We start from the raw sequence: 15517 nt of genomic DNA, 5'->3' as shown, positions 1-15517 counted from the left end.
TATTTATGATCATAGCTCAAGTAAACAGGCATTTATTAATGCCTACTATGTATCAGATACTATACTAAGCCCTTGTGTTATATGCAACTGACAGCACAGGAAGTTACTGCTTGGTATTTGTTTCATAGCCATCTAGAGGCTGAAAGTACTAATTTCCTTTTTATGTAATAAAGATAAAGCACTTGCATTGTTTTGATATGTGAATAAACTGTGTGGCTATATTTCCTTTGAATCTCTAAATTTTACATCACAGTCTTCTGACAATGTAAGCATTTGGACATTCGGAGTATTAAAGAGACAATGTTGAATTTTAAAATTATCCAGTAAACTGATGCTCAGAGAATGATAGTATGCTAGAACTGGAAGGGAATTTTGACTTATAGAACAAAGAAAATGAGACCGTAAAAGTATAGGAACACAGAACATAAGATCTAGAAGGGGTCTTGGAATCATAGACTAAAGCATGTAAAAGTAGAAAGAGGCTTTTGAGATCAACTAATTTCTAGCTTTTCCACTAACTAGTTACGTGACCTCAAGTTAAGTACCTTCACTTCCATGGGTCTTAGTTTTCCCTTATATAAAATGCTTCCACAACTACTTAGTTAGTGGAAGAACTGGGATTAAAATTTAAGCCTTCTGAATGACGGTCTAATGCCCTTTCTACTACTCTTCCATTGAATGCTCACCATATACCATTATAGCCTTCACCTTCATTTGTATTTACATATCCTTGTTGTGACTTCCCAGTGGATTGTGATATCTTGAGGAAATGGATTTTGTCTTTGTTTTCATTGGCTATTCTCCAATGTATCTCAGCTCCACATCACAATTATGAATAAATGTATTTGATTGACTAATCATATTAGTAGATCTCATATTTAAAATGGTACCTTCTAATCATAATTTTAGGACTATCTTGATACTTCATGAATTATTTTGAGTCTTTTGAATTTAAAAATTAATAATACTTTTCAAATTAATGTTTTAAAAATCATTCTTGCGTGAGAAAATCAAAAGTTAAAAAAAAAGAAATTAATCATAGATGATGACCAAGTTGATAGGAAAGTTATTTGAAAATATTTAGTGAAATTGGATTGACCAAATATAAACATACTTTGCAAAACGTTCATAGGCTTATAGATTTAGAACTGGAAGGAACTTAAAAGTTATATAGTTCAATATCCTCATTTTTACAGATGAGAAAAATGGGGCCCAGAGAAATGATTTGCTCAAGATCATGTAGGTTCTAAGTGGCAAACCCAGAATTTGATCCCAGATCTTATGACTCTAAATCAAGGATTCTTTCCACTGTCCAACCATTATTGTTTCATAATAATATGAATTATTACATATTAATATGTATTAACAATTTAACTAAATTGCGGTATAATAATATTATGAAACCTCACTGTAACATCATTCATCTTATTTATGATGAGATGTTATAGTGAGGTACAAATAAGATAGTAAAACTGTTTTGGGTAACAATTAATAGCTTTAAGTGAAGTATGCCTATAATTTATACTGTGTCTGAAAACATTTAAAATTATTTATAATCTAAGTTGATTAAGCATTACATACAGATGAATTATATTTGGAATAATATAATTAAAGCTTCTTTTTAAAATATTTTTAACAAATATTCCTTTTCTAGCCTAGCAGTTCATCCTGATAGGATCACCATAGCAACAGGCCAAGTTGCAGGTACATCTAAGGATGGAAAAGTGAGTTGATATATTTTTCATGTAATCAAAATAAATCAGTGTCAGGCAAGAATTATTTATTGGTACTATTGAAATAACCTGTTTAGTTGTTATTTTATTCAGTGACTATTCAATCACTTAGTAGAACCCAACTTTAATTTCTAATAAAAAATTTCCAGACATTTAAGATTAAAATTATCTTAGCCATCAAGTTGTTTTCCTGTGCCTCATTGTGGCGTAGAGGTGATCCTGGGTTCCCAAAGTCTATTTGAGTAAAGAACAAGCTCTGATAGATTCTAACATGCTGGCATGCTTTTGTACATGGTCCTAGCTAAATTCAGAGAGGTTAATCACCAGTGGTTTGGCCACTTAGTGTTGAATTCTTTGTTCATGACCACCAGTGAAGCAAGGAAAATGTAAAATGGCCTTTAGTTTTGTACATATTCCATTTTTATAATGATGATGACAGTGTGAAAGAAAAGGGGACAATGACTGCTAAGTCACAGAGTTTTGACTATCTATATACATAAACAGGTATTACTACTCTACACATACTTTTGTTAATTGTAACAATTCTTAAATTCTCATTTCAAAGAAAGTAATCAATCATTAAACGTTTATTAAATGCCTATTATGTGCCAAGTACCACTTCTGATAGGAAGGAATCAGAAAGTGAATGATAAGGGAATATTAAGGAAAAAAGACTGAACATATAAAATTTTTTGAAAGGAATAAAATTCCATTAAAAACCTAAAGGAGAAGCAGATAAAAACAGAGAAAAATCCTAAAACTAGAAGGAAGGGTAAGTACCAGACCTCAAAGAAAGTATAAAGCTTTCTTTAAAAATATTACAAGAGAAAACAAAGAAATTTGGGAAAAAAATAAATATTTCAAGAAAAAGTAAAGTGAACCACTGGCTAATGAAATAAAGAACCCTGTGGAATCCCAGGAGAACATGTAATAACAAAAAAAATTATAGAATGGGTTCAAAAGAGACATGAAATCTGTAAGAAAAAATTAAGAAGAAATAAATGTCAGAACTTATAGCTTTCACAGCAGGCATAATTAGCAGATTAGAAAAAACTTGAATCCATAGAATCTGGTTTCTCCAAAGAAGTGATAGAGAAAACAACACTTTTGGATTACAAATATACTGAAGTGGAGAAAAGCAAAGGGCAATAATGTTAAAAGAATACATGATTTCTATATAAGCAGATAGCATTGACCTCAAAGACAGGTTGTGCAAAAACAACTTCAGGATTTTAAATCTCCCAGAAAAAACTTGGCAGATAGAAAAGCCTGAATACTGTAATTCCAGAAATAATATAAGAAAATTGCTCAAAACTTCTGAATATGGGAAAGAAAACTCTATTTAAAAAATTCACAAATCACATACAGAAAGAAAAAAAACAATAATAACCATATACTTCAAACTCCAAGATACACAGTGGTTAAATTTAATAATTCCCACTACAAATCACAAATTCTTCAAGAAACCAGAAGATCTTCAAATATAAATGAAAGAAGGTGATGTCCCTGGAAACTCAAGGAAGGAATAGCATATTCTGAAAAGCAAAAGAGCTAAAGATGAAAATCAAAATAAAAACTTCTAGAAAAAGACTGAACCTAATCTTCAACGTAAAAAGATGGACATTCAAGACAGGATCAGCATTTGAGTAAGCCCCCCCAAAAAATAAGAGCTGACTTTTCAAGTTGTAAACACACTCAGATGATAAAACCCCAAGAAAGGTAAATAAATACATTACCAAGGAAGGTATAAGTAATAAGATACATAGAGAGAGCTCCATAGACTATTTTTTAAAAGGAAGAAAGCCTGATCTTTAAAAAAAAAAAAAAAAGATCATTAGATTTCTTAAAGCACATAAGAAGATAAAGATGCAAGTAGAATGGAAGAAATAGAAGTAAAAGTAGAGAAGCAGAACTGAAGTACCATGTAATAAATCCCACATTCCCGTATAGGTGAATCATTCAATCAATAAATATTGAAATGGAAGCTTTGGGGGTAGTTCTTTGCTGCATCTTCCAGCCCTCCAGAGGGACAGAAGGTGCTGAGGGTACTGAGATAATGAGTACCAAAACTGATACAGTCTTCCAGGATGATAAATATTTCATGATAAAGTTTCCTTGGAGTATAGAGTGTAGTCCAAGGAGTGCAAACTGGTAGAAAATGAAATCATTTTTTTATTTGTGGGACAGAATGACAGAGTGGAAGGGCGCATAAATGGGGAAAGAGGACATGGAGGAAAGAGTGTGATGTACTCTTATCAAGTCTGTGAGTGAACAGTGAAGGGCTAACAACCCCTATATACTCATAAGAAAGGGTTATAGGAGAAAGAGGAAATGGCAGGAGAAGCGAGGGGAATATAAGAGAGATATCTCAACCAAATGGGGAAAGGGTTCCCAATAAAGAATAAGTGCCCTCATGGGAGAAGAGTTGTATGACTGCAATGGAAAATGGAGACCTTATAAGGAATTTAATATGTAAGTTGTTGATACACAGAGGCATCCCCTTCTTTCAGAGTGTGTTGTACCTCCATGTGTAACATATTGCCTTAGGAGAAAGGAAATTAGAACTCCTAAAAACAATTAGCATAGAGAAGGGTAAGAGATCATGAACCCGGAAATGAGTCCCATAAAGAGACTGATTATGAGAAGGGCACAGTAGCACTGCACTATGTGATTTGGTAGATGATAATTTCTACCATGGACCACTGCTTCTATCCACATTATTTCCTTCATGAACAAATACTTCTACAAGTAAGGCACAACATTAAAAAAGACAATAAAGAAAGACCTGTAAAGGCAATGACAAAAATTGGTTAAAAGAAGGAACTCAGATTATATACTTGCAACCTTTAACTACATAAGGAATATAAAAAAGTTAAAGAAAAAATATATAAACCACAAATCAGGGAATAAACATTCAGAATATATAGAAAAGGAAGCGAATTAATGAAGATAACAAAGCACAGAAATCACAAATTAGAGGAGAGAAGGGACTAACCACTTAGAGAAAGAAAAGAAGGCATAAAGTAAATAACCAAATAAAAGAAAGAAAAATCAGTAACTGAAATTGCATCCCCAAAAATTGACAGATGAGGTGGAGAGGAGGAATATCTTGTGGGAACAAGATTGCCTAAATGTAATCAAGCAAAATGAACCATAGGGACAAAGTACTGACTTCAAGGAGGTAAGAGAGCAAAAAACTGTTTCCTTTAAAGAGAGCAGTACTAAAGACACAAATGGAGCAAAGCATAAATCTTACTCTCATAACTTAAAATATCAGTGGATTAGACAACCCAATAAAAAGAAATGAAGTGAGAGAGTGGATCAGACAACAAAAACCCACAATTTGTTCCTGCAAGAAACATCTGAATACCAAAGACATACATATGATCAAAACGAGAGACTAGAGCAAAATTTACTCTTCATCAAGTGAATTGTAGAAAAGCAGAAGTTGCTCTCATGATATCAGAAAAAAATTAAAATTCAAAATATCAACAGGGACAAATAAGGAAGTTACATTATTCTTAAAGGAACAGTAGACAGTGAACCAATATCATTGTAAAGCTTATATTACCAAATGAGGTAACATCCAAATTCATTAAGGAAAATTAACCAAATTGCAAATTTGCAAACTCCAAGAAAATAGATACAGTAGTAGGAGACATTAATATTTCTTTCTTAGAACTAAACAAATCTAAACTTTAACTTAAATTTAAAATTTAGATTTAAAATGTTTAAGATAGAACTGAACAAACTGTTGAATATAAAGCTAAAAGATTTTTGTTATCTTCTACATGGAAAGAAACATTGAAGAATACACATTTATTGACACTGGATAACGTAAATGCCATATTGGGCCAAATATAGGCTACATTGATACTTCTACAAAATATAGGGCACAAAGAAATTGCAAGTAGATGTGAAAAAGAAGAAATACTAAATATCTTAATAGACTACAACATGATAAAAGTGATCAATTTAGGAAGCATGAGCAAAACATACCTGGCTGGAGACTAAATATTGAAATCCTAAATAGTGAGTAGGTCAAAGAGCAAATCCTAAAACAACTATGTGAAAGATAATTATAATGATGAGACAACATAACATTTCTGGGATTCAATTCAGAGGAATAAATCTATGTCCCTAAAAATATACATTGACAAAATAGAAAAATAAAAGGATTAATGAACTGGATATATATTTTTTAAAAGTGAGAAAGCCAACAAATATAAACCTCAGGTAAGCATAAAAGAGGAAATCTTGAAAACTAAAGGAAAAATAGATAATTTGGATACCAAAAAGACTCTAGGACAGATAAAACTAAAAACTGTTGTTTTCTTAAAAAAAATACTTAACAAAGCTGATAAACCTTTAGCCAATCTTATTTAAAATTAGGTAAAAAATTAAACTAGTTTCTCAATGCATTGAACAAACATTTATTACTTGTTTATGTGCCAGGCACTGTGCTAAGCACTAAGGGTAGGAAAGAAAAAGGAATGGTTATCCTTGTCTTCAAGAAACTTATATGCAGGGTGCAGGCAGCACATGTGTAAATCATAAAATAAAAACTAAGTTGGGGGGGGTGAAGGAAGAGAATCAGAACTAGAACTCAATAATCAACCCAGTATTTATTACATCCCAAAACAAATTACCTGTGAATAAACTCCCTATTTGACAAGAACTGCCAAGAAAACTGGAAAGCAGATGCAAGAATTAGGTATCAGACCAGCATCTTATCCCATGTTCCAAAAATTGTTATATGACCTAACTATTAAAGATCTTATTAAAAATTAGAAGAGAAGCATATTAGATATTTTTCAGATATGTGAAGGAGTTAAATCCTTATCCAAACAAGAGAGATAAACAATTAGCAAAGATAAAATAAATAATTTTGTTTACCTGAACAACTTAATACAAGGATAAAAAAGAATATTAATTGAGGGGGAAAAACTCAAAACTTCGCATAATTCTCTCTGATAAGAGCCTGATATCCAAGATATGAGGCAGCTACAAAGCTCAGTGCATAGAGTGCTGGACCTGGAGTCAGAAAGTCCTAAACTCAAATCCAACCTTGGACACTCATTAGTTACATGACCCTGGGCAAGTCGCTTAATCTTCATTTGCCTTAATTCACTGGAGAAAGAAATGGCAAAACCACTGCAGTATCTCTGCCAAGAAAACTCCATCTAGGATCATGAAGAGTCAGACATGACTGAAAATGACTGAATAAAAGCAGTAATCCAAGGTATACAGAGAGCTAACAAATGTGCAAGCACAAAAGCTGTTTCTTAATAGGTACATGGTCAAAGGATATGAACAAATCGTTTACAAAAGTAGAATGGAAAAATGCTCCAAATTGCTAACAATATGAAAACTGCAACCCAACACAACCTTGAAGTTTTTCCAAAGATGCTAAAACATTAGAGTACATTTATCGTGAGTTCTGAACAGATAGGTACACAGTGCATTGTTGGTGGAGTTATGAATTAGTCCACTCATTCTGGAAAGTAATTCATAATTGCTCAGAGAAAGTGAGTAAAAAGTTCATAATTTTTGATGCTTAATTTCCATTCCTGGTAAAGGAAGGCCTATATATAGCAGCTCTTTTTGTAGTAGTAAAGATCCCCATCAATTGGGGAATGGCTAAAAATAAATCCATTGTGGTACATAAATGTAATGGAACATTCATGTGCTGTAAAAAATGGTAAACGTGATGAATACAGGGAAGGATGAATGAAGGAACCAGGAAATAATAAACGTAATAACTACAACAACATAAATGGAAAGTCCAGCAACAATGAAAGAGTTAAACCAAGTATTTCAAAATTATAATGCAGTTTTTTGTTACGTTGATTGGTATTATAATTTTGAAACATTCCGTTTAACTGTTTTATTGCTGATATACTTTCCATTTTCTTTCTCTTCTTTTTTTATAAGGGATGGCTCTCTGGGAGGAGTTAAGAAGAAGAATTCAATGGGAACTGTAGGTGATGTGAAAACAAAAATAGAGCAATAAAATCTTTAAAAATGGTAAATCACTAAATAAACATCACCACCACAGACTTATCATTTCATAAGAAAGTGTGCCCAGTTTAGATAAACTGCTATAGCAAGACTACAAAAAACCCGTCAGCTGCCTCACTTGGCAAATGCGTGACCTTATGACCAAGCAGAGAAAGACTTGGCAGCCAAGGGCAGCCTAGCTTAGAATATAAGTTTATTTGTAAAGTCTCAGAGGACGATGCAGAATATTGAAGATAATATTATCCATGAAGGAAGAAGCGCTGGAAGGATTTTTTTTAATTTGACAAGAAACTGAGCTAAGCACAGTTATCCTGGCCTATTTAAGGATGAAACTGGAAAGAGGACAACAAATGTGAAAAGTGGAAAAGATCTATGATTATTTCTATAACAAACTCTTTTTTCTGTCAGTGACAGTGAAGCCACCACATTTCAGTTCTAACATTATAGTCCAGATGTGCTCTATAAGGAAATGGAAATGAACTGAAGAATACAGAGATGAGACAAACAGCAGCTGTATTAGGTCAATTATACATAGGAGAGTTTGATGCTGGATGTGACACAATTTGGGGGGAATTGAAGGATCTATTCTCAAGGTATATAAAGAAAAAGGAAATATAAACAACTTGGTGGGGGGGGATCCTAGACATTCTTGCCAAAAAAAGCCGCAACAGACGCAACAAATGCAACAGTACTATCAGTCCATATATTCTACCTTCTCTACAAAATTTTTGTGAAAATAATCTCTGCTCAAATCAGAGGTATCTTTGACAAAGATCTGAGAAAGGATCGTTCAGGCTTTTGGGAATGATAATCTACAATAGATCACAGCATTTGCCACACAGTTTATTGAAAAGGGTGGAGAATACAAAACATCATAGCTCTTCACATGCTAGAGGACAGCTCTCCTGCCCTCCCCCCAAGTCTTCTCGTCTGTGGCTAAACAACTCTAGTTCCTTTATCAAATCCTTACATGACCTGACCTCAAGGCCCTTCACCTCCTAGATGTTCACAACCAGGCTCTCCCATATTGTTATTTTTCTTTCCTATATATGGTGCTTGGAACTGAACAAAGTACTTCATATGTGATCTGACCAAATCTGACTATGATGGGATTATCATATCAGTCATTCAGGACACTGTAATTCTCTTGATGTAGCCCAAGTTTATATCAACTTTTGGGGATATCATGTCACACTGATGACTCAAATGGAACTAATTGTCTACCAGAACTCCTAGGTCTTTTTCATATGAACTGATATCTAAACCCTCCCTACCAATATTTTACTTAGAAAGGTAATTTTTAGGACACAAGTGTAAGGCTTTTCTTTTATCACTTTTAAATTCTATATTAATTTTAGCCCAGTGTTGTAGTTTAAGATCTTTTTAGATCCCAATCCATGATCATCCAGTATGTTAGCAGTATCCCTTGGCTTTGCATCATCACCTCTACCACCTCTTTCAGGAACCTAATATTGTTTATCCAAGACTAATGACTTGAAATTATTCACGTTAGGCAGGTGTTCTCTATCACCTTCTTAATGTCACTATCACTTCCCTTGCCTTAGTCACTCTTTTCCTGTTCCAAAAAGGCTTTAGTTTTTCTGCTACCTTTTTATATTTTGGGAGTGTTTTGTGGTTTAAAAATATATATATTTATTGGGAAAGCTAGGTAATGCAGTGGGTGGAGTACCAGCTCTGGAGTCAGAAGGACCTGAATTTAAATCCTGCCTCAGACACTTGACTCTTACTAGTTGTGTGACCTTTGGGAAGTCACTTAATCCCAGTTGCCTCGCCAATGTTACATATACATGTATATGTAATTTTTTTTAACATTTTTTAAAAATTTGAGTTCCATATGCTTTTCCTCTCTCTCATCCTCCCATACTCACTGAGAAGGCAAGCAATATGATATCAATTATATATGTGAAATCATGTAAAACATTTTTCCATATTAGCCATATTGCACCCAAAAAAGGCAAGAAAAATAAAGTGGGAAAACTGGACTTCAGTTTGCACTCAGAGTTCATCAGTTCTTTCTCTGGAGGTAGATAGTATTTTTCATCATGAGCCCTTTGGAATTATCTTGGACCATTGTATTGATCAGAGTAGCTAAGCTTCTCACAGTTGATCATCATTACAATATTGCTCTTATTATATACAGTGATCCCCTGGTTCTTCTCACTTCACATTGTTGTTGTTGTTCAGTTGTTTTCAGTCATGTCTGCCTCTTCATGACCCCATTTGGGGTTTTCTTGGCAAAGATACTACAGTGGTTTGCCATTTCCTTTTCCAGCTCATTTTACAAATGAGGAAACTGAGGCAAACAGGGCTAAGTATTTTGCTCAGGATCACAGAGCTAGTAAATATCTAAGCCAGATTTGAACTCAGGAAAATGAGTCTTCCTGACTCCAGGACTAGCACTCTATTCACTGTGCCTACTGGCTGCCCCACTTTGTATCAGTTCATATAGATCTTCCCATGTTTTTCTGAAATCATCCAACTCTTCATTTCTTATAACATAATAGCATTCCATCACAATCATATGCAACAACTTGTTCAGCCATTCCCTTTAATTTCTAATTCTTTGCTATCACGATAAGAGTTGCTATAAATATTTTTGTACATATAGGTCCTTTCCCTTTACTTTTGATCTCTTTGGCATGCAGACCTATTAGCATTGCTGGGTCAGAGTGTATATATATATGCAGTTTTGTAACTTTTAGCATAGTTACAAGTTGTTTTCTAGAATAGTTGGACAAGTTTACAACTCTACAACAGTTCATTAATGTACCTATTTTCCCTCATTCCTAATAGGTGTAAGGTGGTACCTCAGAGTTGTTTTAATTTACATTTCTCCAATCAGTAAGTGATTTAGTGTATCTTTTTTCATATACTACAGATAGCTTTTATGTCTTCTGAAAACTGCCTGTTTGTATCCTTTGACAATTTATTAATTGGGGAATGCCTATTATTTTTAGAAATTTGACTCACTTCCCCTGCATGTTTGAGAAAAGAGACCTTCATAGAGAAACTTGCCTTAAAAATTTTTGCTATAACTTCATTGTCTATGGTACCTTTCATCAAAATGTAGTTTCTCTGATGGCCTGTTTTTACTTTTCCTTTGACTGAGATCATACATGATTCCTAGCCCTGCCATTTTTACTTCATCTGAAGTATAATAGATTCTGCTCCATCTCCTTATTCTAATTTCATGTGTATGTTGGATTCTGGGTTTCTAATCTATTCAGTTGTCTGCTTTCATTTTATGGGTGAACTTATCCCATTCACAGTTATGATTACTAACTGTATTTCTCTCTTTCCTATTTTCTTCTGTTTATCCTCCTCTCTTTTTGTCTTTTCCCTTCTCAAGTCTGTTTTGTTTCTGACTACTACCTCTCCTAATCTGCCCTCCCATGTATTATTCTTCTTCCCTTTTCTTATCCACTTCCCCTCCTATTAACCTGTTGAGTATGACAGATTTCTGTACACAACTGAATGTGGGGGGCAAGGGCAGAGCCTGGTGGCAGTTCTTTTCATTTTCAAACAATTACAATGAGGCTGAGGTTCAAGGTTTGCATGCCACCACCACTCATTTCACCTGCATTGTCAAAGATCTTCCTTTTGTGACTTTTATAGGTAAGAACATGTTCCCCATTCTACCTCTTCCTTCTCCCAGTGCATCTCTTTTTCACACCCCTTCACTTTTTTTTAGATCATCCCAACATATTTACCATACTTGTACCCTCTCTTTATGTAGACTGCTTCTAACTGCCTTAATAATGATAAAGTTCTTAGGAACTACTTATATTATCTTCCCATATAGAAATGCAAACAGTTTCATTTTATTGAGTTTTTTATGATTTGTCTTTCATGTTTGCCTTTTTTACGCCTCTCTTGAGGTCTTGTGTTTGAATGTCAAATTTTCTGTTCAACTCTGATCTTTTCCTCAAGGATGCTTGGGAAATTCTCTGTTTCACTAAATATACATTTTTTTCCCTTAAAGGATTATACTCAGTTTTTCTGGATGAGTTCTTTTTGGTTATAATCGTAGTTCCTTTGCCTTCTAGAATATCATATTGCACGCCATCTGCTCCTATAACATGAAAGTTTCAAATCTTGTGTGATCCAGACTATGAATCCACAATATTTGAATGTTTTCTTTCTGGTTGCTTGCAACATTCTGTTCTTGATCTGGGAGCTCTGGAATGTGGCTGTAATATTCCTGGGAGTTTTCATTTTGGAATCTCAGGAAGTGATTGGTGGGTTCTTTCAATTTCTGTTTTACCTTCTGGATATAAAATATTAGGGCAGTTTTCCATGATAATTTCTTGAAATATGATATCTAGGCTCTTCTTTTTTTGATCATGACCTTCAGGTAGTCCAATAATTCTTAAATGATCTCTTCTTGATCTATTTTCAGGTAAGTTGTTTTTTCCAATGTGATATTTTATGTTTTCTTCTATTTTTTTCATTCTTTTGACTTTATTTTTATAGTTTCTTAGTATCTCATGGAGTAATCAGCTTCCAGTTGCCTAATTCTAATTTTTAAGGAATTATTGTCTTCAGTGAGCCTTTTTCCTTTTCCCATTTGACCAGTTCTGCTTTTTAAGGAATTCTATTCTTCATTAATTTTTGTGCCTCTTTTCCCATTAGACCAATTCTGTTTTTTTAAGATGTTATTTTCATCAAGGTGTGTGTCTGTGTGTGTGTGTGTGCCTCTTTTACCAGACTGTCTCTTTTCATAATTTTCATGAATCACTATCCTTTCTTTTCCCAACATTTCATCTGTCATGCTTATTAATGTCTTTAACTCTTCCAGGAATTCTTGTTGAGCTTGGATCTAATTAGCATTTTTCTTTGAGACTTTGGTTGAAGCTGTTTTCACATTGTTTTCTCCTTCTGGGTATGTTGGTCTTCCCTGCCACTGTAATAGCTTATTATGATCAAGTTCTTTTTTTTTTATTGTTTGCTGGTTTTTCTAGTCTATTGCTTGACTTAGAACTTTATGTTAAAGTCTGTTCACCTGGGGCTGGGAGGCACTGTTCCTTCAGGCTTCATTATGCTGCTTTTTTCAGAGCTAATTCTGGGGGTCTGCAAGTTTTTGGTGCTTCTAAGGTGTGATCCACAGAGATAGGTGGTCATTGCTTTTCTGCTCTCTACTCTGGTCTTTGCCAGTGAAGGACCCCTGCTCCACTGCAGCCATAAGCATTAGTACTCCTCTTGGCCCTAGAACCATGACCAGGTCCTCTGCTTCCTTGTGATCAACCACAAGCAATCCTCTTCTCCCTAAAGCTTCTACCCAGAACTTCATATGGGTAATAAGATTGTTGATCAGTGCTAGCTATCAGTACAAAGGGTTCCCTATAATCCGTTTCTGACCAGTTGTCCAACACCCTGACTGTCTCTGTTGCCACCTCCTATCTACCTCCAGACCCAGCTACTGGTGCTGCTGCTGCATGTACTCTGGACTAGCTCCCACTGCAGTGTCACAGACCTTTCTTGCCAACCTCTTTAGTAGTCTTAGCTTAGAAGAATGTATCACCCTGACTTTTTATTGGCTCTGATGCTCCAAATTTCAATTTGAAGTGTTAGTAGGGAATGTTGGGAGAATTTGGCTGAATTGCTCCCTCTAAACCACTATTTTGGCTCCATCCTCCTCTCAGTCATTTTTGTTCTTTACAATCCAAAGATCTTGTCAGAAAGAAAGCAAAACTTACTTTTCATCACCCATTATCATCTTCCCATACCCCTTTTAGCAACCATCCTACCCTTTCTTCCAGCTTCTTCTTTTGCTGTTTATGGCTACAAGTTGTGGAACATCAGTTTCCAAAGTATTCAACTTGCAGGTCATCCAAAGGTCAATGGAAAGGTATATGGTGGGCATGAATAATCTGTAATACATTACCATTGAAGATTTATGTAAGAAAAGCAACATTAAGGATGACATCAGACAAATGTATGACTGGAAAAGAAAATGAGCCAGTTGTATGGCAAGGATGAGGGATACTCAGTATCTATATAGTAGCAAGACATCTACAGTAAGGACCCAGGATGTTGAGGGCCTTGTAGAGAACTTACAGGAGAATATGGACAGGAATGGCACAGTCTGAGATAGTATTAATGGGTTGTAATCTGCATAGTTAGAGGAAGTATCCGTATCAGTGATACCATAGATCCACTAAAGTATCAAAAATATTGTGATTTTTCTTTTCCCTACAATATAGCTTAAAATAGCTCTACTAAAACCGATAGACTTTAATTTAAAAACTAATGTGAACAGAATTAAAGCTGATTTCGAGTGGTGTTTTTTTTAAACTGGCTGTTGTATTTGCGATATCTAATATTATTTCAGATAAAATTCTTAATGTAAGACTTCTGTTCTTGTAGCTTACATATTACCTTGAGTCAAATTAAACCCAGTTTTGAAAGCCTTATAAAAACATAGAATTTTCTTCCAATAAAAATTTGGAAAAATAATTTAGTAAAATGAAAAACAAAAAGTTGTTTGTATTGTTCCTTGGTGACTTGCATTTCATATACCATGTACAATGGAAATCAAATTCCTATGATGTCATAAGATCATGGAGTCATAGTTAGACCTGGATGATCTAACTTAGAGATCTCTAGTTTTTAATTTATATGAGAACACCCTCTACCAACAAAAATGAACCCCACCATGTCTTAGTAAATGGTTTCATGAATATCTGTGGCCAGACTTTTAGTGGTGAGACCTGCATTTTAGTGATTGATACAGGCTGTCATCCAAACAACACTCAGAGATCTTCCAGTTTGCTAGTCTCTGTAGAACTTGTTTTCCCAAACAATAATAGTCTTCCCAAAACCAGATTTACCTCTGTATCACAACGATGCTAATGCAGATAACCTGGAAAATAGCTGATTGGGTTAGTGCTAATCATAAACAGAACTTTGAGTTTAATAACAATGATTTGTTAGAGGCATTTATAAATGCTCAGGAATATTATCCATTTCATAAACATGATTGGGAATTGTGGTGATGAACTTTGCCATACTTACTAGCAGTACGATGCTTAAGAAGATATAATACATGTAAGATTTAATTTTCCTTGTCATTATTAATTTTAAGATTTTATAAACTACATGTGTACATCATTTTATATTTCTAAATTCTAATTGTCAACAAAAATAGGCAGAGCAAATTTTAAAATTAGGTAGAGTTCACCTCAAATTAACTAGCATCATAGGATCATCAAATTCTAGAGTTAAAATTCATAAATTATAAATTATACCACAGGCTTTTACTTGATAATAAATAAATAGGCCATATTTGGTGATAACCTTGAAAAATGAGTGTTTGATTTGTCTTGTGTTCAAAAGGCAGATATTTTAGTATTTTAGTTAATAAATTATGCACTGAATATTTTAATTTTATTTTAGTATTTTAATTTATAATTCTTTTGTTTGCCCAGTACTCTGGGCAATATTTTAATTAATTTTTAATTAAATATTTTAATTTATAAACAAGTCACTTTATCATGGTTGATATTACTGCTCAAATGGCCTTTTAAATTCTTTCAGCTTCAAGAAAAAACAGACAAATCTGTCATAAGTTGGCATCTCAATATTTTTGTTTTAACAGCATCTCCCCCCCCATGTACGCATCTGGGATTCTGTCACATTGAATACACTACATGTCATTGGAATGGGTTTTTTTGACCGGGCAGTCACCTGTATTGCTTTCTCTAAATCTGTAAGTATATAGGTGCTTGAAACTGATCAGGTGT

At 34.1% G+C, this 15517-nt stretch overlaps 1 protein-coding gene across 14 annotated transcripts in view; it reads left to right on the top strand.

Annotated features, from left to right (window-relative positions):
- EML1 (EMAP like 1) overlaps positions 1-15517 on the top strand; it is a 303648-nt gene that overhangs the window by 225891 nt on the left and 62240 nt on the right. For all 14 annotated transcript variants that reach the window (XM_072630249.1, XM_072630256.1, XM_072630253.1 and 11 more), the window contains 2 exons: positions 1655-1724; positions 15373-15483. In XM_072630249.1, the coding sequence (XP_072486350.1) occupies positions 1655-1724; positions 15373-15483 (181 nt within the window). The remainder of the gene's footprint in view (positions 1-1654; positions 1725-15372; positions 15484-15517) is intronic.

Source organism: Notamacropus eugenii, chromosome 1 (assembly GCF_028372415.1).
Source record: "Notamacropus eugenii isolate mMacEug1 chromosome 1, mMacEug1.pri_v2, whole genome shotgun sequence".
Lineage (NCBI taxonomy): Eukaryota > Metazoa > Chordata > Mammalia > Diprotodontia > Macropodidae > Notamacropus > Notamacropus eugenii.
Note: the sequence above shows the minus strand (reverse complement) of the source record. Positions and strands in the feature narration are given on the sequence as shown.